Source organism: Talpa occidentalis, unplaced genomic scaffold, assembly GCF_014898055.3.
Source record: "Talpa occidentalis isolate TD23 unplaced genomic scaffold, MPIMG_talOcc4v2.1 talOcc4.9, whole genome shotgun sequence".
NCBI lineage: Eukaryota > Metazoa > Chordata > Mammalia > Eulipotyphla > Talpidae > Talpa > Talpa occidentalis.
Genome location: NW_023605305.1, coordinates 100,465,980 through 100,491,333, shown reverse-complemented (window position 1 = coordinate 100,491,333; position 25,354 = coordinate 100,465,980). Strand labels below are relative to the sequence as shown.

Genomic DNA, 25,354 nt, shown 5'->3' with positions numbered 1-25,354 from the left:
ATGTGCTCAAAAACTCTCTCACAGGAGAACTTGGTAGTTTAAGAACCTGAGACAAGGTAGGGGTGTGGGGTAGGGTTGTGTGACAAGAGAGTTGAAGGACCGGAGCTGAGAATGAATGTGTACAAGATATCATTCATTCCACATTTACAAAGCACCTACTTACTATGAACCTGGGGTGCTGAGATTACAAAAACCTGTAAGATACACACGCCCTGATCTCAAGGAGGCCATGAAATGAGAGCAGTGGATGCTGGAGGAGAGAGAATGCATATAGTTAGGAATTGAAAAAACTGAAAGTGAGAGTCAAAACTAGCTTTTAATTTTTTAGCTTGGTTGTCTACTTATGGAACCTGGCAGCTTCCCTGCTTCTCCCCATTCCCACTCCATCCCCACAAAGCTTAGATTTACAGCAAATTCTACCTAAGTGATTTGTCCCTTTTATTTGAAACATTTCTATTGTGCTGTGAGTAATAAAGAAAAAATTTAGTAAATAGCAAATGTGGTGTTTGAAAGCACCAGGGTGGATGAGATAACCTGGAAAGGATGAAATGTGGAAAGGGCAGTCAGGCTAAAAGATAAAACCACAAGAAACACCAACATTTAAGTATTAGGCAGAGGAACCATGAAGATGATAAAGAAGGAGAGTCAAAGGAGTATCAGGAGAATCAAGGCAATAACTATGACAAATGACAAAGGAGCAGAATCTCTGTTGAACGGGGGTAACAACAAGTACCAAATAATGCCAGCACAGTAAGATAGAGTCAAAACATGTCTATAGAATAAGGTAAATTCTAAACTGACTTTATTCACCAACACATATAACTCAGCACCTAAAATACCTAGTAGAATGTCTCAGGGCCTTTAGCTTATTAATTCATATTATGAATCTCCAAGAAGGTAGAGCGTGCACTGTTTTCCAAAATTGAATCCTTCTTTGATATAACAGACAGTATCCCAAGAACATCTGAACTCCTTGGAAAATGGTTGGGAAATGCTGATAAAAGATGATTATTACACAACAATGTGTAAAACTACAGAGCAAAAAGGCTAGAAGAAAACAACGTATTAAAAGTCCTTATGTGAAAAGCACTTATTAGCCAAGGATGATCAGGTATATGTATGCATGGGGGCGTCACACACGGGAATGGTGGCAGAGAGTGTGGGGTAAAGGGAACAGCATAGCAAAGGCTAGAAGACAGGCAATACTGTAGCTTATTTCAGTATCTGAGCTCTAAGGATATCAGATGGTAAAAGTGGTTAAAGATGAGGCTGGAAGGAGAACAAAGGTGAAAATGAAGAGGTCACTTGAAAACACATTAAAGCCTTTACTTTGAAGAGAGTATGGAAACAGTGAACTGTTGCAGACCAGTGAGTAATACCAGATTTCAAGATTGTTTTTTGGCAACTAATGTTCACTACAATATGGCAAATAGGAAGAAGAGGAAGGGATAGAGGAAGGTTCATACAACCAACATTTAGGAGGCAGAATCAAAATGACTCAGTAATTGATCAGATATAGCAAAGGAGTATAAGACCAAGGATGAAAAGATTTCTTTTTCTGGCTTAAACAGTTGGTCCGAGAGACAGGAGGAAAGAACTAAAGATTAGTTTTAGACATACTGATTTAAGAAAAACAAGCTAGCTGATTTTAAAGGCATCAAATTGAGAAGCTATGCAAGAAATAGGAAAAGATGAATATCTTAACTAGTTAGGCATTCATAAAAAACAATACAAAAGTACGAACATACCATAAAAATATGAAGGCTATGAACAAATAATTTTTAAAATAGCTAAAAATATTCTATCCTGTAAAAATAACCAAACTTTCAGAAAAAGCTTTACCACAAAGATATTCATGGTAGAATCATTTATAATAGGAAATATGTAAACCTAAATATTCAACCTTTAGTTACACACCCCCATAATCAAATCACAGTATATAAATCGAACAGAAAAATATTTAGCCAAAAATTACTTATGGATAATCTTTAATGAAATGTAATACTTACAACAATGTTGAATTTAAAAAATCGAAACATGGTATAAAATTATATATGTAGATTATAAATTTCAACTATAAAAAACAAAAATATCACTACAATGTTAACAATGTTTACATTAGGCAACAGTTTCAAATGACATAAAATTGCTTATTATGTTCTTAATGTTGCAAATCTTTTCTAGTAGATATGCTTGGTAATGTTTTATTGAACAGAAAAACCATATACAAACTAGATTGAAAAAAGACAGGTAGTTGCACATGCTTGTCCTCCTTGAGCCACTCTCTCAAAGTTGAGAGAAAAAATATATTAGTTAAAAAAAAGCAGGAAGAGGGCCTCCCCGGTGGCACAGCGGTTGAGCGCTGGGTTGTGAAGCTATCCACAGCCTCTGCAGCGCCGGCTCGATCCCCGGCTGCTCCCCAGCCACCGGGGGAGGGTCCCACATGGCCCGCAGACCTCTCCTGCCGCCCGATGCTCCCCTCAGCAGTGTACTTTGGTCCTTCTCCTTCTGCCTGCTCTGCTCCCCGCTCTGGCTCTGGTGAATTCTCTCACCCTCCCGCGCTTCTGACTGTACCCAGTGCTTGTATAAATGAATGAATGAATGAATGAATTAATAAATTAATAAATAAATCTTAAAAAAAGGCAGGAAGAGATTTGCTTGCCTTTAAGATAATACTTTTGAGACTTGTATTATATTCATATTCATCTCTGGTTTTAATGATCTTAATAGTAGGACAAGATCTTAAAATTGACCAATCTTAAAAATATTTTACTGATTTGGATTTACAACAACTTCTAGGTAAGATTTTTGACAAAAGGGCCAGTGGGTTTTCATGAAATACCCCCCATCTACAAAATTCCAGGACAATCTGGGAGACAGTACAAAGACTGGACAGAAAGAATGAGGGGAACAGGGTAATGGGCAAGTAAGGGATAAATATTAGACAATGAGTGTTTTTCTAGCATCAAGAGGAAAGAAATATATATTCCAATGAGGAGAGCATATCAACACGTGACATTTGAGGAAGCTCAAGAGAATTCAAGAGAAGCAAGGTGAAAATTTCTGAAGGAGACTAATCTGAGGACAAACACATAAGCAACCACAAATGGCAAGTAAGCCACCTAAAACCACAATAATTACTATACCAAAAGTCCATTCAGCTGAGTAGTTTTTCTACTCTGGGGGCAAAAGAAATGACTCCATGGCTGTACCTCTAACTTGAAGCTTAGAAGTTAGGGACAATCACATTTTTTAAAAAATTATTTTATTTATACAAGAACCGGGGTACAGACCAGATGCGCGGGAGGGTGAGAGGATTCACCAGAGACAGAGCAGGAAGCAGAACAGGCAGACTGACCGAAATACACTGCTGTGAGCGGGCGAGACAGGAGAGGTCTGCCGTGCCATTTGGGTTGCTCCGCGGCCAGCGGGGATGGAACCAGCACTGCAGAGGCTGCAGATAGCTTCATAGCGCTGCGCTCAACCGCCTGCGCCACCAGGGAGGCCCAACAATCATCTTTTAATTCCACCTCCACCCTCCAATCTAATTCCCATTTCCAAAACCATACTTTCTATAGTTACTAGATTATGGATGCATTTTCCAGGCTTGATGCTAAACCTTTTAACATCTTATTTATTATTTCTTCCTGTAATAATAACTTCTACATAATTTTATTTTGCTATGTAAAATAATAATTTTCTTAACCTAGCTTACTTTTTTCAAACTCATGCTCTCAGACATAGACTCTGTACTTTACTCTTCTATGATCTGGAGCATTAGGTACATGCTTAGCACAAAGATACTTTAGTATGCAGAACTGAAAATGAATTACTCTATAAGCCTCTTCTACTTGTCACTATAGGCATCCATCACTTTTTGGCCGTTGGCTAAGAACAAGTGTGGTATTTGTTACCACTATAGGTATTCAGTACAGTTATCATATTTAAACACTGTTAAAGGGGCTTCCCTGGTGGTGCAAGGGGTTAAGACGCAACCTATGGAGCAATCTGCAGCCACTGCATCACGAGTTTGATCTCCGGTCAGGGAGCAACCCACATGGTGCAGCAGACCCCTCCTGACTTGCCCGCTGCTCCCCTCAGCAGTGTATTCAGTCGATCTGCCTGTTCTGTTCCCCACTCTGTCTCTGGTGAATCCTTTCACCCTCACCCCCAATGCCTCTGGCCCATACCCCAGTTCTTGTGTGCATAAATAAATAAATCTTTAAAAAAAAAACAAAACACTGTTAAAGGAGCAGTATATAGGCAAAACCTGCAACTTCCCTTATTAATTTCCTCCTTTGCTGATACCTCACTGTTTGCTACTGTATCATCTATCACATGAGTTGATTACACATACACTAATATTAAGATATTACAAGGACTTATCATGATTTATAGTCACTCCTAACAGCCTTTCAAGTTAGATATTATTTCCATTTTAGAATCTAATGAAGCACTAAGACGAAGAGTCAACCCGGGAAACTCTAGGGCCCAATTCCTGAATTATGCTGGTTGCAGTGGTTACACCACACAAACTGCCTTAGACAGTTACTTGCTCAAGTATAAGGATCTAGGCTCATCCGTTTCCGTATTTCAATGCATAGCACAAAGCCTGCTATAGAGTGGGTATTTAATGCCCATAGATTGACTGCTAGCCCTAATCATGATAGTTACAAAGATGCTAGATGACCTAAGTAAGCTACTTTCTCTCTCAGCAGTGGGGGATAGACTATTAATCGCTTACCTAAATCCTCATCGAAGTCTCAAATTCAGTGTCTATTGGTTGCCTAGTCAATATGAGCTTATGAATCCAGCAATTATTATCCAAGATATTGACTTTAATAATTTATGTTGTATTCCTATCAGTGAACCAGGGCCTTATGTGGATCGTTGGTGAGGAAACAGAAGCAATTCCATTAGTTCCACCAGTATGTTATAATGCTATTATAACCCCATTAAATAGGGTGTCATCAAGTGAGGAAACAATGAAAATGAATCAAACTGAATTTCATTCTTCAAAACAACTGACCTGGACTGTTCAAAAATGTCAATAGCTATAAAAACAAAAAAGTTATTCTACATTAAAAGAATGGCATTAAATGTAATGACTGAATTCTACATAAAAACAAAGACAACTATCAAGAACATTATTGGGATAACTGGAAAAATCTAACTATGGATTATATATTACACAATAGTACTAATGTTAAATTTTCTGTATGTGGTGATTGTATTGTATTTATGCAGGACAATGTCCTTATTCTTAGGTGATACATCTCAAATGTTTTACAGATAAAGTGGCATGATGTCTCCAACTAACTTCCAAATGATTGAGAAAAAAAATTATGACATATACAGATGATTTTACTCATATGTGAAATACAGAGAAACAAAACAAAGGGTCAGACAAAAACAAATCCTACAAACATGATAGTAAAATTGAGATACCAGAGGGAGAGGGGGAAGGTAGAGCACAAAGGGAGGATGATTATGGGGGGCTTGGTGGTCTGTGGGGTGACACAGATCTGAAGTGGTGTGAATCTGTATTTCTGAATCACATACAGTGTTGTAAACCAATGTTGTCTCATCTTTTAAAAAATGTGGAATATATACAGAAGGAAAAATAAATGTGTCAAGAATATTAACAACAGAATAATCTATGTGATGGCAGCAAATGAATATTCACTGTGCTATTCTTGTACCTTTTTTGTACTTTTTAAAAAAATTCTCAAAAGCTGGGAAAAACAAGAAACATGATAAAAACCAAAGTAAGATATGAAGAAATGTAATTTTGACTTTAGAATACTGGCAAATTATCAAGAATGAGGGTAAATATGTATCTTCAGAAAGAAACAATATTCCCTGAAGAATGTTACATAACTACACTCATGAAAATAAGTTATTTATTTTTTTTTATTAACTTTTTAAAAAAAAGATTTATTTATTATTTATACAAGTACTGGGTACAGTCAGAATCGGGGAGGGTGAGAGAATTCACCAGAGCCAGGGCGGGGAGCAGAGCAGGCAGAAGGACCGAAGTACACTGCTGAGGGGAGCAGAGGGCGGCAGGAGAGGTCTGCGCGCCATGTGGAACCCTCCTCCAGAGGCCGGGGAGCAGCCAAGGAGCGAACCTAGAGGCTGTGGGCAGCTTCACAACCCAGCACTCAACTGCTGTGCCACCGGGGAGGCCCGAAATAATTTAATATAGAAGTCTTATACAAAACGACAAGGGTGCTCAGTGAAAGGTATCTAAGAATTAAAACTTGTCATGGAAGGTCATAAAAAAGTTCTTGTAGAAAATACTGTAACTACAAAATTGCTTTCATGGAATCCTGACACATTATGGCATAACTAGATGAAATGCAAGGTTTTACTGCTAGCATCTAGTATCATGCTTCCTCTTTCACAGTCAAATGGTTTTTCTTGCTTTCTCTGACTTTAAGCAAGCAAGCATGGTTCACCACATTTGCAGAGCAAAAAGAAAACTAGGGTAAATGATAGTCAGGCTTTTATGCCACTGACCTCTGTGGCTATTGCCTGTGGCCTTGAATGCAGAAGGCACTCAGAAGCATGGGTGTGGGGCTCGAAAGCCTGATTGTGGACACTGGGAATATGGTATGGGCATGCGGAAGTGAGCACACCTGCGCCTAGAGGTCAGCGATACAACGGCAGTGTTACCCAGAGCCCACTGGGCTACAAGAGGAAGAGACCATGAAATAAGGTCAGAGGGCTCAGGGATAGAGAGTAAAGATTTGCTAGGCCTACCAGTTTCCCCCCCCACCCCCGGCTCAGTCCCCACCTTGCCAGCCTGTGGGCTTGCCCCACAACAACTGGCCTAGAAAGAGCATTAAAGCCTGGAAAATCCTCAGAGGGGGCTCCTGGACCCTGCCTGCCCAAATGGATAGAAAAGTTGCCTGTGTCTACAGGCCTGGCACTATAAAAACCAATCCCTGACTTCCCCAAAACATGAATCACCATAAATATGCAGGACACTTTGAACTGTTTTACTGCTATGCTATTCATCAATTTAAAAAGAAAGATTCTGTATAAGAAGTATTGGTGAGACGGCTCCTAAATAGTAAAAGACTGATTCACTTCTTCAAAATATTCCACAGGCACAGGTAATAAAGTTTTACTTGCTTAAAAAAAATAAAAGGTCTAGAGTTTAAAGATTGTAGTGCTTTGCGGTAAATTGGGAAAACTTGACAACCTACTACATGTCTTCCAGTTTTAGAAGGAAAAGTTGTGACTGTTAAGTCCGATGAAGCCAGCTTATCCCCAAGAACACCTAATAGGTAACATGGTTCAAACGACTACACTGAACTCACTATAAAGGTTAAAAATAAAACAACAAATCACCATCAACATAAAAATCAAACTGTCCCTAAAGTCAAGGAGAGAACCTAAACTTAAAACTGGGTCTAGGTCCTCCTTGGTGGCACAGGCGGTTGAGCACAGCGCTATGAAGCTGTCCGCAGCCTCTGCAGTGCCGGTTTGATTCCCACTGTCAGCAGAGATGCCCACATGGCACGGCAGGCCTCTCCCGTCTCACCCGCTGCTCCCCTCTGCAGTGTATTTCGTTAGTCTGCCTGTTCTGTTCCCCGCTCTTTCTCTAGTGAATCCTCTCACCCTCCCGCACATCTGCTTGTACCCCAGTTCCTGTATAAATAAATCAATCTTAAAAAAAAAAAAACTGGGTCTAATCTCTAATTACTCAGCCTATGTAGTCAAATGATGAAATATTTTCTAGAACCCATTGTTATAAAAGAGAGTCCCTAAAGGGGTATAGTATTTCATGTGGTAGAATTCACAACTTACATTACTGAGAAAGTAGGCCCCTAAGGATTAGCTACTACATCTGTTCCTCACAGAGACAAAACCCATTTTCAGGGGTCTTGTTGGACTCAGGCTGAAACTATCAAATGTTATTTCAATTGATAATTCAATTCAAAATAATGCTAAAAAACAACCTGAGCTTTTAAATAATTGAAAAATTTAAATCAATATATACTTTCAGAATGCAACTTGGAAAAAGCTACTCCTTTTACTTCAAACTTGTTAGTTGCAAACAAATCACACTTCAAGGGCAGGTGAATTTGTACAGATGCACAGATCTTCAAACTACATAGGGATGAAATGGATATATAATCTGAGAAAATCACTTAATTTATTTCCAAATACTAATCTAAGGCAAACGTTGAACCATGGAGGCAAGGAGGTTGACACTGCCTGCCACAAGTTTGCCTAAAACAATATATACGTCCTGATGTTACTAGGCATGGACTAGCAACTTTGAAGAACAGATGCTTTCGTGAAAAGCACCACCATGCTCCTCATGGCTTGCAGACTAGCAACCAAAGGCTGCTGAGTTGTTCTCTGGGAGCTACAGAGAGCTATTATGCAACTACCCTACCTATCCTAGTAAGGAGAGTGTGAGAGCAAAGGATCAGAACTTGGGTGTAGATTTCTGAAATGGCTGCAGTCGTCTATCTACTATAATTAAAATCAGAGATACCAGGAATAAAAAGCTGGTGCAGTTTTCAATTTTGCAACTTTCAAGAAAGCAATTCACAAATGCTGTGCTTCCTGTCTAGTCTCTCATCAATTCACTTGTGGAAAAAATTGTGCACTTTTCACTTTGTCAGAGATGCAGTTCCATAACTGCATCATACAAAAAAAAAAGCAAACTTAAAAATCAAGGAAATTTCTATCTTTGATAATACAAATAACTAGTGTAAATAGTTCTTTAGCTCTTAACCTCAACAGAAATGCTTACAATCTGGTAATGATTTAACAACAAAACGGGAAGTTTTCTAAAATGTCAGAATGTACTTTTAATTCAACTGTTCTAAATAGTCTGCATTGAATAAGAGATACAACAAAAGTTACATTAAAAACTATTTCTACATATGGATGCTTCAAAAAGCAAATTCACATTCAGATCACCATTGGATGAAATAGCACCCAGTAGATGACAAATATTTATTGAACTTAATCTGTGGAATTGTTCTTTACTTATGTTGTTTTCAAATTTAACAACTGGTCTTAAACCTTTGGGAAGTACAAACAGTTCTGGCAAATATACAGTCAAAATTTTGCAAACAACTTCAAGGTGAGGAGACCCAAGTTATGAACTCCTAAAAGGAATCGCAGACTTTCACGTAATTTACCATAATTGTGTACTACTCAGATGAGCAACATGTTAGCCATAGCCTGGCTTCAGAGCCAACTTCAAGGAAAAAAATATATTCAAAAAGAAAAGCATTTAATAATGTAGATTAAGATGGTTAATTCAGAAGGATTCACATTCTTCAACTGTTAAAAACTGTCTTCTTTTTCACAAATCATTAACATCTCATTATTAATTTTATTAATATTAAAACTGGCTGATCAAGCTTAAAGATGTCATTAGCAGAAGGACAAAGCAAAATAATTTTATTAACATTCTGAACACTAGGGAGAAAACAGAAGGGGATCAGGTCAGTACCCTAATCAGAGATGTGAAATACTGTTCAGAGTCTGTCACGTTGACCACACAGCCCCAGACATCTAACTCTGAATGAATCCACTCACTGTGGAACTTAAAAACACAAAGAAACACGAAGAATAGAATAATATTAAATGCCTATTGCATTATCTTTCTTATAAACCATTCATAACAACAGTCTGACCAATAGAGGCAGAAGAGAAAATGCCATTTTAAAGTCATCGCTACAACTGTAGTAACTATTTTCATTTGAAACTAGAGTAGATTAAAATGCAAATGTAAAAAAAATTTCCCTGACACTTATAGAAATATAAATTTCCCCTGCTTATTATATAGGAATAAAACTATAATTAAAAATGATGTAGGAATGTGCAAGTATACACATTTTTAAAATCACTTGAAATGTGTTATCGCTTTATTTTTATTTATTTATTTTTTTTATATAGAGGCATGTTTTCTTTCTTTCTTTCTTTGTTTTTGTTTATACATGCACTGGGCATAGTCAGAAGCGCGGGAGGGTTAGAGAATTCACCAGAGCCAGAGCGGGGAGCAGAGCAGGCAGAAGGACCGAAGTACACTGCTGAGGGGAGCAGCGGGCGGCAGGAGAGGTCTGCACGCCATGTGGGACCCTCCTCTGGTGGCCGGGGAGCAGCCGGGGATCGAACCGGCGCCGCAGAGGCCGCGGGCAGCTTCGCAACCCAGCGCTCAACCACTGCGCCACCGGGGAGGCGCTGTGTTATCACTTTAAATTCACAAAATAGGCCCCACAGAATTCAAAGATTCAAAAAAAAAAACAAAAACCCAATATGAAGAAGTATCCAGTGCTCTTAAAATAAAAAGTGCAACTTAAGTGTATAAAGATGGTAAGTGATAATAACCCCCATGCCTACAGTTCTCAAGGAAAGTTTCCATTTATGTGTCCTCTTATAAACATATAGTTGGTGTAAAAACTATTCTGTGTCCAAAAGCAAGTTATGAATTCACTACAACTTTAATAAATAAGATTTTAAAAAGCTAAAAAAAACAAACTGTTCAGTCTCTCACAGGATTGAAATTTCATTGGAATGAAAACATCTGGTATAAAGCGATTGGAACAAAACTTCATACAGAGGTAACAAAACTGAACTTCACAAGGGAAAGGAAAGGGTGTTTCTTGATCATTTTCATTAACTTTTGGAAAGAAAACTGATCTTAAATGTCACTTTTATAAAACACGATCTTTTGTTGCTTCTATTATTCTAAAGACAAACAGTACTCCCAAACTATTTCTCTCTCCACTTAATCGTTAATAACTTGGTCAAGAGCCAGGACTATTCATAACTGATTAGATCAAAGTAATGTCTAAATTAGTCAAACACAACAAAAAGATCTCAGGGCTTGAATTGCCGACTTTCTTTTTTTTTTAACCAAATGTCAAATCTACGACACCAAATAAATCTGAAGGTTAACTAATGGTACATCCTGAAATGTCCCAAGCGCTCTGAATTTTAGCATACTGGCTGGGCCGTGTTCTGAAACGTCAAAAGAAAGTTGTCTTTATTGCAAAAGAATTCAACAAATCCTCCGAAGCGGTCCACTTACTCTTAGCACTGTGTTAGCAGTTGATCAGGGTTCCAACACAAATAAAAACAAGGTTGGCATCAAAGAAACTATTTCTGCACACCTCTGGAAAGGTGACGAAAACACATATGCCCCCTTTCCATTCCAATTCAGAACGCGATCTCAACGAATGTAACAAAGACCAAAGAGTGTAGCAAAGGAGAAATTTCAACACCCCAAAAAAATATGCGAGTTACTTTCCGTCAAAAACCCTACGTCCCCTGCTGGCTAAGGACAGCACACTGCTTAAACTTTATTGTGATGACAACTGTTTCTAAAAGCAAATTTCTTCCCCCTGCCCTCAATCTGCCTTCCTTTCAAAGTGTTCTCTAATCCTCAAGCCATGATCGATTCTACTGAGTATTTTTTTTTCATTTCAAACTACACCAGGTGATTTTTTTCAAACAACTAACAGGGTGACCACTGTTCTTGGAAAACTAGCAGACTGAAGTCTAGGCCCCAGGTGTCCCCCGCCACGCTTCAGGCTCGGGGGAGCCCACCTTCCCCTAGCGCTGCCCGCGCTGGAGGCACCTCCCCGGGCGCGCAGCCCCAAGACCGGGGCGGCCGCGCCAGTCGCCCCCCGGCCCGCAGCATATGGGAGCGCGCGCGGGGGAGGTCCGCGGGGCCTGGAGGCTGCGGCGAGGGGCGCGAGGGGCGCGGGCGCCGATTCCTCCCCCGGCGGAAGCGCACGTGGGCTCGAGGCCGCGGGGCCTCCAGAGGCGGCCGGAGCGGGCGGCAGGTGCGCGAGGGCGAGCAGCTCCCCGAGAGGCCGGGCCCCGGAGGCCGCAGGCCGGGCCGGGGGAGGAAAGCCCGCCGAGCGCAGGCAGGGGCGCCCCGGGGCGGGAGACGCCGGCCCCGCGGACGGGGTGGGGGGCCCGTGGGGGTCATGAGGGGCGGCCGGAAGCCACAGCTTGGGGGGCGAGGAGAGCGGACGGGGGCTCCCGGCGCGGTCCCCCATCTCACCGTGCCTCCGTCTTTAATGATTATCTTCTTGGCCAGCATGATACTGCGGTTCGCGGCCCGTTTCTTCTTCTTCCCCTGGGTCATTTTACCATCCTCGACTCCTGGCGCTGCTGCAGCCACTCCCGGGGCGCCCGGCCCCAGCGGCGAGAGCCGTCCCACCGCTACTGCCGGGCCGAGCCACTCGGGGCTCCCGCCGCCATCTTGAGGGCCCGGCCTGCCTCCGGCGGCGCGTCACATCGTGCGATCCGCCGACGAGCCCGCCCGCCGCCGCGCCCCGCCCCGCCCCGCCGCGCCCCGCCCACGTGACGCAGACCCCCGCCCCGCCCCCGTGACGCAGACCCCCGGCGACACCCCCCCAGCCCGCCGCGCCGCGGGCTGGGGACGCGTCGGCCGGCGGCTCCGTCTCCGAGGGCTGCGCGGGTTAACCCGCCCGGCGCGGGCGGCTGGGGCCGCTGTGGCGCCCCTTCAGAGATGGAGACTGAAGTTTCTAGAAGTTAACTGCTCTCGGAGGAAGGGCCGATGAGTGGGTGCGATGTCGCTCCTCCCGACGTCCTCAACTCTTGGCGCTGTCGGGGACCCAAGGGGTCCGCTTTTCAGAACGTCGGGGTGACGGAGGGGGGAGCAGGTAACTGGCTTTTCGGAAATAGTCTTTGTCCTGCTGTGCGGGGCCCCTGGAACTACTGGGCCAGGCAAGTTGCTGGCAGCTCCTTAGTCCCAGGACCTTGGCTTTTCCCACCCCCCCCCTTCCCCCCAATAAAAATTTGCCTCTTTCACACGCTGTAGCCCGCTACCCGTTTTGTCATTTTCTTTAAAAATCAAGTTTGCTGAGGGCCGTGGAGAGGCGAGAACACAATTAATTCAAGTGCAACGTGGACTGCAGATTAAATTATCACGATGCTAAAATTTTGATAAGTTTTGACACATTATACGATCGTTTTTCCTTAAGAAAAGTACACTGATGCCTTAAGGCGTGAAGGGGAGGGGTGCCTTCAAATAGGAAATAACTTACAATGGCAAGATGTTCAATAATTTGGGTATGGCGGTTTTAAGATATGTTCACGAATTGAATGATGCTTTTTTTTGTAAGAGGTGGAGTCTCATTCCCCTCCTTGGCGGTGTGGGCTGAGCTTAGTGACTTCTCTAAATAGAAGAAAAGGCGGGAATGACAGCATTCATTTAAGAAAGTAGGTAATACAAGGCACAGCACTTTCCTACTAACTCTTTTTTCATTCACTCTGGGTCTAAGTCTAGAGAAAGCCAGTGGCCATGTCATGAGGACCCTCATGCAGCCTGCGGAGAGGCCCAGGGCTCCTGGAACTGAGGCTTTCTGCTAGCAGATGTGTGAGTTATCTTGGAAGCAGTTTCTCCAGTCCTGATCAACCTTTAGCTGACTGCAGCTTTCCTGAGCCTGGACCACCCAGCTTAGCCACTCCTGATTTCCTGACTCTCAGAAACTGTAAGATAAAAAGCACTTGCTTTGGGATAATTTGTTACACAGCTATAACTGACATATAGAACTAACATGTAGGGTAAGAGGAATATATCAATTGGCTTTGTGCTGTTTTTTGTGATATTAATATATGTTTGAAAGTATTTCAAAATAAAATTTAAAAAGATTAAGTCCTTCTAATTCCATAACTAGCCATGAAAACAGGAAGGCATTTTGGCCAGATACTTCAAGTTATATTTTCCGTCAATAAGTAAACTCATCGTTTGTTTTAAAATAGTATGTTGAAGGACAAAAAAAAAAATTCTCTTTTTGAAACATTTTAGTTGAATTCCATCTTGAAATTCTTTGGATAAAGTAATATGAGATAGATTTCCTAATTATTTTGGATGGATGTAGAAGGCTGGTAAGATCATTGGATGGTTACTTTGACCTTTCATAATCTCTCAAAATCATACTTCATCCAGCTGTCACAATTTTTCATCCTCAAGAACTGATTACTGTTCAAGCATTCCAAAAATGTTTAACGAGTACCTGTGTTTGTCATCGTTTTAATAGACACTGGAAATACATCAATAAATGAGGTCGTATTTATCTCTACAGAGCTTATACTGGGGACACAGTTACAAAATGAACACAAAATAATTGTAGATTGTGGTAAGTGCTGTTGGAAATAAAGTAATAAAAAAATTAACACATTGAATGCCGGGAATGTTTGGGATTTTGTACTAAAAGAACTGCAGTAGTAAATACAGTAGTAAATACAGATGAGTCTTATTCTAATTGACTTAGTGTTTTTATACTGTGTGGCTATGATTTGGAGTTGTAAAGATTTACAAACTTTTAAAGAGCTGATATATCAGGGTCCTTTTATTACAGTAAATGGAAACAAGCACTGGCTAACATAAACAAAAGGAAAAGACTTGGAAAGATATAAGGAGTTCCCAAATTAATAAAAAGGCCAAGAATCATTATATTGGAAATGTCAAGAACCAGGGTTTGAAAAGTTCATGAAAATGCTTCATGAGATACCTTGGAAGGGAGAGGGGTTCTTTGGAGAGCAGGACAAGTGGCTGAAGCTAAATATTCCAAAAAATAAAAAGATTTTATCATAGAATCCCACCCTCAAAACACACCATTTATTAAAGAAATTGTACTTCGCTATACTACAAGAACAGCCTTCTGTAACTAGAGAATGGAGTGAGTCATGCACACCCCTTTACCACTCCCTTCCATCAAACCCCCTGTTTTTTGTTGAGCCAAGAAAACCCTATGCATTTTATCAGGAACAGAAAAACTCACCAAAAATGTATACAGGGCTCCTATAAAATGAAAAGTTTTCAATTAATAGAAAATACTACACTCTAGAAAATATGAAAATTATATCCAACATTCCAATATTATCATTAAATGAGCAATTGCAGCTATGAAAGAAAGGATGCAACAAATAAAAATTTTTAGTCTCAATAGGAAAATGTGAAGTAAGAGTTGTCCAAACTCAGGTAATATACTGAAAAAATATATCATCTAAAAAAAGAAAATCACAGCATTCCTAAGAGAAAATAGAAATGAAAGTGAAATGGAAAGTAATGATCTGGGTCTCCAAGTAAAAACAACCACCAAACAAAATTAACATTTTGAAGGATGGAAAACACCAAACAAAACACCAAGCAATAATGGAGCAACAGATCGCTGGAGCAGACTGGGCACACAGGGAGTGCGTCCCCGCATCGGCATTTTAGAACAGGGGCCTTTCTTCAGTAAAGACTGCTTGAAACCAGCAGAAGGCTCCCGGAGGAGCCAGAGGTGAGCTGGGAAGTTCGCCAAAGATGCCGGCCAGTACCAGCAACACAGTGTCCCAAGGCATACGGCAAATTAGAAAACGGGCAGTAGGAAGTAGAAAAACCACCTGCAACCCAGAACTCCTCAGGGAAAAAGCACACCACAAAAAGAAAACCACCCACCAGATTGCAACGACAGTAACCTGGAAGAACTTCAGAAAGAGAATTTAAAATTGCCATGATTAAAAAACTGACAGAAGTCACAAAGGAAAACAATGATAAGGGAAAAATAATCAACGATCAGAAGAATGAAATTGAGTCCCTAAAGAGGGAAGTAAAAGAAATGCAGGAGATCAAAGAATTAATGGAGGCGCTAAAGAACTCTGGGAAAAGCAATGAAAGCAGAATAGATGAACGAATAAGTACTCTTGAAGACACAGAAATAAAAAGAACCAAAACAGAAAAGGAAAGATAAACAGCTGGGAGTACATCAAATTAAAGAGCTTCTGCACAGCAAAAGACACAATAACAAAAACAAAGAGAAAACCCACCTACTGGGAGAACATTTTTGCACACAACACTAATGATAAAGGACTGATCACAAAAATCTACAAAGAGCTGATGAGACTCAACAAAAACAAAGAAAATAATCCCGTCAAAAAATGGGCAGAAGAGCTAAAAAGAAACTTCTCTAAAGAGGAAATGCAAATGGCCAACAGGCATATGAAAAAATGTTCAACATCACTTGTAATCAGGGAAATGCAAATCAAAACTACCATGAGATACCATCTTACGCCAGTGAGAATGGCACATATTAAAAAAACTAGCAACAACAAATGTTGGCGAGGTTGTGGAGAAAAAGGAACTCTCCTGCACTGTTGGTGGGAGTGCAAACTGGTCCAACCACAATGGAGAGCTGTGTGGAGATTTCTTGACCTACTAAACATAGAGCTTCCATATGATCCAGCAATTCCACTCCTAGGGATTTACCCAAAGGACAGAGAAACATCAATTCCAAAGAGCACCTGCACCCCTATGTTTATAGCAGCACTATTTACAATAGCTAAGCTTTGGAAACAACCCAAATGCCCAAAAATAGATGACTGGATCAAGAAGATGTGGTACATATATACCATGGAATATTACTCAGCATTCAAAAAAGATAAACACATGCAATTTGCAGCAACATGGATGGAGCTGGAAGGGATCATGCTCAGCGAAATAAGCCAGAAAGAAAAAGAAAAATACCGGATGGTCTTGCTCATAGCAGGAATCTAGAAAACTTAAATAAGGGACCAGGAAAAAGAATAACTATAAGTAAGTAAAAATCAAAATCAACAAACAACTATGAACCAGACACACTTTATAGGGGGTGGGGGGCAGGGAGGGGAGGGATTGGGGTCAAAATAAGGGGGTTGCAATTGTATGGGGAATATAAAAATAAAATTTATAATAAAAAAATAATGGAGCAACATTTGAAAACACTAAAAGAAGGTATAAGCCAAGGATTTTAGTTAATCAAGCTATAATTATAGTATCTAGGCTCTAGGAGAAACTTTAAACATGAGAGAATGTGGGAATACTGTATTTAGAAACCCTCCTTGAGTATTACACAAGTTTCATCCAGGCGAGAGTTGACTCGGGAGACCCAGCTGAAGTGTTAGTGGAGAGTACTGAATATAATTAATTTATAACAAAGTCCAGGGCTAGGGTAAGAAAAGTGTTTAAGTTACATATAACAATCAAGTAGATTGGAATAGCAATTAAAATATGAGATGGAAAAACATTCATGGTTGTCACAAAGGCAATTAGGAGTCAAAGAACATCATTCTTAGATGACAAACTAGAAGAAATCTAGGCAAGCAAAAAGGGGACTTTTAACAGAATTATGTAAGATGTTGGTATAAATGTAATCACTAGAATAGACAAATGTATAAATGTAATCACTAGAATAGACAAACCTTTTGAAACAGTAATAAAACATGGGCGCACCTCTAATTTCCTGTAATCCTATCATTCACCCAAGAAGTATTAATCTATCTTTGCTATAATATTTGGGGGAAAAGTTGAAGCAGCTTCAATATATTTAAAAAGCAAGCACTTAGCATCATAATTTTTAACTTCTATAATTACTATCCAAACAGAATAACATGCAGTAGAACATGATAAAACTTTAGCCCAAAAGAGAAAACTTAAACCCTCAAAAATCAGGGCTACAAATACATGTTTGTGTATATAGTATGTTTTAAAAGAGCAAACATATACACACAGTGAGAGATTAAAAAAAAATACACAAGTGAATTCTGATTTAACATTTAACTACATCTCTTTACATTATCAGATGATTTAACTAAACCTCTTTACATTATCAGATGATTACCCCAAAACACTGTAAATAGCTTTCATTATTCTTTTAAACCTAGTCAGATGTACTTAAAAATGAAAGAGTACATCATAAGTAAATTCTGTTTTCAAAGGAATACTGTTATTTGTCTTAAAGAAGTTATTTTAACATATTATAAATCCTAAATGAATAACAAATGAAAATAAATGCATAAAACAAGTGATTTAGATCCAATGGAAAGCTGATACTTAACTGACCTAAAGGATGACTGGAAATCTGGACCTATCAAAATTGAGGTCCTACTGTGAACCAAAGTTAACAAATAATAACGGTTTTGGTCTACTAACTCTTCCTTATAATAGTGACAGTTACTGATAACTTAAAATTAGCTTAAAATTCCATGTTAATGTACAGAAAAGGTTAACAAATTGTTTCTAATTTATTTTCTTTAAAATAATGCATTTAATAGATTGTGATTAATTGGAACTGAATACTATATATGCTACTTAGCACTGTATATGATTATAAGCGTTTTTCTATACTTGTCATGTTTTGTTCACAATCTTGACAAAACTTCAGAAATGAAAAACAACCACGCTTAAATTAGAGGTGTCTGTACAGACAAATTTTATGTCATCCTCCTTAGTTCAGGAGAATTTGTACAGAGGTGAATGGTCACTATAAAGAATTTGCCCTTATCCATCCAAAGAAAGTTCTGGTCTACTTATCTAGGAGTTTTCGATATTAGCTGTGTTTTTGTTATTCATGGTGGGACCCTCAGCCCACACCTGATAATTTCTGCTAACAAGATTAGTCAGGGTGAGCCCCTGGAATTGATGTCAGCCAGGACTCCAGACAGAAGCCAAAGGAGTCAATTCAAGTATGTGGGCAAAGAGCCAATGCCAATAAAGCACCAATAAAAATCTGGGCAGCAAAAAATTTGGGTGAACTTCACTGGCTGGCAATGCTGTGTGCATTATCTTCTATCATATACTGTGATCAGGAGCAGACAACATATGCCCTGTGGGGGCAGACATCTAAAGGGACTATAGGTTTGGAATTTTCCTAGACTGCTTCCTATGTGTCTTTTCCTTTGGTAGTAATTTGTATCCTTTCTTGTAACAAATGTATTTGTGAGTATAATGGCTTTCAGTGAGTTGTCTTTTTAGTGAATTGTTGAAAAGTGAGGTGAATCTGGGAAACCCCTAAATTTGCAGTCACCAAGACACTCACTACAGGAGTACAATTTTTAGGGATTTGAAGGTGATTTATTTTCTCTTTGCTATCTTCTCTTCTGGAGTAGATACATAAATAGTGCTGCTTTGAATGAATCTTTTTGAGAAAAGAAAAACCGTTACAATTACCAGTATCTGTAAGATTTAGATTATGTATTTGTGTATCCCTGGGATGCAAGGATTGTGATTTACTTGTAACAGGAAGAATTCCAATTTATAAAAAATGATTTTCATTTAGTGCTTTTCATAAGAGTATACCAAAGTAAATGCTTTTAAACGCTGGTATTATTTTAGAAATATTTTAAAACAAAGTATTTTGTACAAGGTTATTTCAGTAATACAGGTAGAAATAAAATCTTTTATACTGCTTATCTTTTGATCTGTGCTGTGAATTGATAATCACAACAGAAGCTATTCAAATTATGAAGAAAACATACACCAATTACTGTAATTACCTAGCCTTGAGGCTAGCAAAGAGATAAATTACTTAAGTAGGCTGTTATCATACCAGTAGAGAAATTCTAACTACTTTAAATAAAACCCAGTCCTTACTCCATAAACGCTCATATAAGCAAAAAGGAAGAAAGATCATTTGTGATAAAGGTAACTAGAGAGGAAGGAAGTGAGTCATTTTCGATACATAGAAAGGAAACTAATTGAAGGAATAAGACACAGATGACTAGGGAAACAAGGAACTATATGTATAAATTTACATAAGTAATTAGGAAAATGTTTTCATAAATCTAAGCAGATAATAACCAGATACCCAAAAATTGGCAAAAAGAAATTTATCAATTTTTAAAAGCCATTTAACAAGTTTATATATTCCTTTCAATTATATTCATAAAAATTTAAATATACAAATCACATCCCAAACCCAAAAGAATTTTTCTAAACAAAATATAGACATACAGACAAATTCTGAATGCAAATCATTTAAAAAACATTTAGAAAGTCACAGTAAATTATATCTTGCAGTAAGAAATAAAACAACAAAATGACAGTTATAACAATTGTTAAAATTTCAAAAGCTCAGTGATGGAGCAATGGTGCCATAATTTATTTAAATAAGTACTGTTTACTAGCACTTGTATAATATACCCATTTTAATATTGTTAGATAGTAAATTTAAGGAGCAAATATTGAACCACCAAAAATTGAATTATAGATGTTCTTAAACATTCTTATTTTCCCCATGTGTTCAAAGTCATGAATTATAATATTCTCCAGAGAAGTCAGGTAATTTGGTACAGCAAGGCACATAGGACCAGAGTTTGATAAATGTGCTTTCTTTGGTCCTATAATTACATCAAATATGCTACATATCCTGTAAATTATTAAGGTGACTTTCAATATAGCATAAATAACTTCTATAAACTGTTGCCTATGTAAAACATACATTCACGTGTAATTAGTGTAACAATGCAATCTAAATAAGTGATGCTAAACCCTGTTTAAAAACAAAAAACTCAGTTGAATGACTATACGATGACGTTTTAGAAGTTCAATAATTTGACATAAAGGAAAATTATCACTTCCTAGGAACAGTCAGCATTACACTAAGTCTACTGAGCACATTTCCTTTCAGATTCTGTCCTTAGAATATAATTCATATATCAAACTACCTTTCCTTCAGTGAAACTGTGACATTCAATATAAATTTATGTAAACATTTAAATTTTGCAATTATAATAACATTTTCCCATAAAAGCAGTCTACAACTTCCCTAAAATCACTTGTTAAAGAATTAATATTACTGTGTTGAAACACCTATATGTTGTATTTCAAACTTTTATTTCCATAATTTTAATAGATCTGTTGGCACTCTTCTCCCATGAAATAGCTTATTTTTATAATGAACAAAGTAGTTGAAAGATAAAAAGCAATCTATTAAAAGAATTTAAATAATCAAGGAATCATCATTATAAAAGATTAATAAGGCTTTTGGATCTCAAAACACCACAAAAATAAGAAAATGGTATCTGTACATATGACATGATCTAGGATATAGGTCCATCTTCTCAAATTATTACTTTTTTATGAGCTAAAGATTATGAACTCTATCGCCCCATCTCTAATAACATTTCAGACCTACTAGAAAAACAGAATATAAATTATCCCTGTCTAATAAAACTTTGCTTTGAAAATATTTTGTCCTTTGCAACAATTCTTAATTATATATATATTTTTTAAAGATTTATTTTTATTTATTTATTTATACAAGCACTGGGTACAGTCAGAAGCACGGGAGGGTGAGAGAATTCACCAGAGCCAGAGCGGGGAGCAGAAGAGGCAGAAGGACTGAAGTACACTGCTGAGGGGAGCAGCGGGCGGCAGGAGAGGTCTGCGCGCCATGCGGGACCCTCCTCTGGTGGCCGGGGAGCAGCCGGGGATCGAACCGGCGCTGCAGAGGCTGCGGGCAGCTTCGCAACCCAGCGCTCACCTGCTGCGCCACCGGGGAGGCCCTCTTAATTATATTTTAATAAACTTCATTGGGAATCTTTAAAGTTGTGTTATTTTGGACACCTGAAAATATTACTCCAACTATTAACATGTCTGATATCCAATAATTTGCCTGTATCATTTTTTGAAATGTTAAATGGAGCCAGACTAAACCTGATAGAACAATTAATTATAAATGCACACTGAATTAATAAGTACCCAACCCAAGTACTTCAATATGGGATGAACATAAATTGTTTTATTCAGTCCTGAGTTCTCAGTACTTGCAGGATTTAGATTTTACTTAGTATAAGGTAATGAGATACATGTCTGAATGTTGTTACACCATGCTCAAAAATGTGAAAAAGTTATTAAATACTCTAAAAGGTAACTCAGGCTTCCATAAAAGTTTACTTGGAGCCAGTGTGGAATCACCAGCTGATTGAATGAAAATATTGTGTCGTTTTAAACATTTAAACTCTGGGTGGAATAGATTAAGTCTGTGTCCTATGAGGACTTAAGTTTATATCAGCAAAGTGACAGTCCTAATTTGCCAAGAGGACCTAGCAATTTGTAACATAGTACTTCGAAGCCAGATTTTGCTTAGTAAAATTCATTAGCACTATATAAAAATATTTATTCTTTATAGTTTTTATACTATTAGAATAAGAGTTTTAAAAATATATAAGGAATGAATGAAAAAAATAAAATTCTTCTAATACTCACTAGACAATTCTGTCTATAGCCAATAATTCAAGCCTTATCCTAATTTAAGTATTCTTGCCCACCAATTCATCTTATCACTGCTCTATTCTCTGTTCTTTGAACCAACTTATTAAGTAACTCATGTAATTTCAACCTCAACTCCAGTGCTAGCCAAAAAGAAAAAGAAACCACTATTTTAAAGCAAGTGGTGGCTCTTTTCCAGCAGCTTTTGTAGGGCTAGAAAAAGGGAACTTCAAATTCAGCTACTCTCTCAGATATATATATGAAGGCCTGAAAAATTCTGAGATTTTTGAATTTATGGTTATCTGTTACCGGGACCATCTCCTACAAAAGACATTTTGGTCTCAATTCATTGACAACTATACAATTTTTGGTTGTTTTTGTCAACAGTTGTAGACTAAAAAACTTTTACAGCTCAACGAGTAAAACATTCATTTAAAAACATTCTTGTTGTGTACAGTATATGTTTTGATAGTATAGAATTCTCCAAATGGAGATATTAGACAATAATTATTAGACAATAATTATTTTATTTTAAATTATTAAATGAGTATTTAAAGTATTTAACTTTAAATTACATTTTAAAACTTTAATGGAAATTAACACACAGAAATTTAATTTAAAATATAATATTAAAAATTTATCTGATTTACAGAAAAGAAATGAGGTTAAGAAATTAAAGACCAAACTCCATTAGCATAAATGTCACTGACTACTATAGCACAGGTGCAACTGAATTGCTTTTAGCCATTTTAAAGCATTAAAAGATCTTAAAATGTAGATAAATAGATGTGTGGATTCCTCTATATTATATTTAAATATGAAAATTTTTCCTCTGACAAATCAGACCCAGAATGTTACTTATCAATTTTTATGTAGTTGGTCAAATAACATTTGCAAGCCTTTGTTTGGTAATCTTTTGTAGAAATATAAAAATCTCAGATACATAAAAATGTTTTTCAACTCATACTTCTATTTCTTCACAGCTTTATAGATAATAATTTTCAAACTCTGAATATTACATGTGATTTAACATATCTGTACAGAAAGAGCAAGATTAAAAAACATTTATACAGATTAAATAGAATTTGCAAAAATTTACATCTGATATTTGTTGTGTGCTCTTGCAGAGTGCAGGGGACAGTTCTGCAACAATCAAAAAGGTGAAATCTTTTTAACATTCAGATTTCAAGTTTCTTCCAATAATTATAATCCTGGGAAATACTTTCACATTTTGATTTCTTGATGCAATTGGTATTTTTGTTACATATACACATATTTTGTCCTTAAGCTTTCATATTTTCAAATCATTTGAATATGCTTAGATTTAGCATGATGATATCTTCTTAGTATCTGCAGAAGTCCTCTGTGTAAGATTAACATTGAGATTCCTAGTGCACCATTGTGAAAAAACAGTTAAAGGACAATATTCAACTATGCTTTAGTGAGATTTCCTGTAGGTTTGGGATCATAACCATATAGAAAAGTAGCTGCTATTACAAGGATGGCTCCAAGGAAAAAGACGCTAAAGAAAAAATGAAAAAGAAAATCAGATTAAAAACAAAACAAATCCTTCCATTTTTTACTCTAAAAACAATTTTATTTTGTGAAAAAGTATTCAAGTAACATGACTAACATATTGAGTACTTATTACATACCAAGAATTCAGCTAAGTGTTTTACATGTATTCTCACATTTACTTCTCAGAACAACTCTACAAGGAAGTGCTAGTATTGTTCTCATGTTTAATATATAAGAAAACTTAAGTTCAGAGAGTTTAAGTAACTTGCTTAAAGTCCCACACCTCTAAATGGAAGATAGGATGTAATCAAATCCATGTATATCTGATTCCAGAGCCTGCACTTTTATTTACTTCACTGTCTCCTAAAGCAAATATGTTCAAAATATTGTATTTCCTCTTAATAAGCCTTTTGCTGGCAATATATTGAATGATAACAGATCTCATTTTTTAACATTTGGAAAAAAAGGGAAAATTGCTTTCTTTGCAAATCAAAGTACAGTTTAAAATCCAATGTAGTAATAAGCAAAACGTCTTTTAATTGTTGTAAGATGCTTTATAAAAGGAAATATGATTAAATGCAGAGACTTGGTTTCTTCTTTATCTATCCATGGATAATATCTTACTGTAAACTAGAAATGAACTCAAACTAGTACTGGAACTTAAACTGGATGTAAACTGAAATACCAATCTTAACTTTTAACATTTATATTCTTTAGCATACTGTTACAGGGTCATGAATGAGTCTAGGTTTTGAAGTTTCTATTAAAAATTCAAAGTTATTTCCCTGCTTAAAAAAATGTTCTGTAAAGGAAAAAGCTCTCTAATCTTATTATGACATAAAAGGCCCTTCAACTTCATCTCCCACACTCCACTCAGTCCATGATTCAGCCACTCCATTCAGTGAGCCCAGTATACTTGCAGGACAGTGTCATTGAAGAAGCGATTTTCTCTGCTTACAATGCATTTTCTCTAAGAAAATTGCTTATTCATAATTGCTTATTCACAATTCAGGTCTAATGTCTCCAAGACTCACTTCCCTATGCTTGTTACTTATCACACCACATTAAATAACACATTATGTACATGTCTGCTCCCCTGCTTGACCAAGTGCTTCTTTCTCATTATTTTACCTCCCATGTCTAGCATATGTAAGGAGTTCAATAATTATGTTATGATAAATATCTAATGTTGACTTGATGTAAATGGGCAACTCTCCAAAACCTTGCAGGTATATATTAAGAAAACAGGGCTTCCCTGGTGGCACAGAGGGTTGAGCACTGTGCTGTGAAGCTGTCTACAGCCTCTGCAGCGCCGGTTCGATTCCCGGCTGGCCAGGGCGATTCCCACATGGCGTGGCAGACCTCTCTTGCCTTGCTAGCTGCTCCCCTCAGCAGCGTCTTTGGTCCGTCTGCCTGTTCTGCTTCCCACTCTGTCTCTGTAGCATTCTCTCACCCTCCCACGCCTCTGACCTGTACCCCAGTTCTTATATATTTTTTAAAAAATTAAGAAAACATAAAACATAATATATCTTGGTAAAAATTACTACAATAAGACTATTTGGTAATGATTTACCAAGGTTTTGGATAAGCTCCTGATTAAAACTTTCTTGTCATTATCACCTTTTCTTAGCTTCCTGGAATTCTAGAATTGCACAGAATCACATGTGTAACTGCAAAGTCATCTGACCCAGCTTTCCACCCAATCCAAGTATAAATTCTGATATCTCTAACACAATCTTCTAGAATGTCTAATGTCAGGAAACCTTTGCCTCTTCAGTCAGCTATTTTTACATGGTTCTGAAGAAAAAG

General features: G+C 37.9%; 2 protein-coding genes and 1 long non-coding RNA gene across 3 annotated transcripts in view; 1 reads left to right on the top strand and 2 right to left on the bottom strand.

Annotated features, from left to right (window-relative positions):
* The window catches only part of MFSD14A (major facilitator superfamily domain containing 14A), a 40,881-nt gene extending 28,609 nt beyond the window's left edge, over positions 1-12,272 (bottom strand). The window contains exon 1 of the mRNA XM_037499446.2: positions 12,050-12,272. Coding sequence (XP_037355343.1) covers positions 12,050-12,133 — 84 coding nt within the window. The 5' untranslated portion in view covers positions 12,134-12,272. The remainder of the gene's footprint in view (positions 1-12,049) is intronic.
* Positions 12,273-12,446: 174 nt separating this feature from the next.
* The window catches only part of LOC119235124 (uncharacterized), a 13,830-nt gene continuing 922 nt past the window's right edge, over positions 12,447-25,354 (top strand). Inside the window, exons 1-2 of the long non-coding RNA XR_005122788.2 lie at positions 12,447-12,674; positions 13,296-13,505. This is a non-coding gene — a long non-coding RNA (uncharacterized LOC119235124). The remainder of the gene's footprint in view (positions 12,675-13,295; positions 13,506-25,354) is intronic.
* The window catches only part of SLC35A3 (solute carrier family 35 member A3), a 23,423-nt gene continuing 20,677 nt past the window's right edge, over positions 22,609-25,354 (bottom strand). Inside the window, exon 8 of the mRNA XM_037498222.2 lies at positions 22,609-23,549. Coding sequence (XP_037354119.1) covers positions 23,459-23,549 — 91 coding nt within the window. The 3' untranslated portion in view covers positions 22,609-23,458. The remainder of the gene's footprint in view (positions 23,550-25,354) is intronic.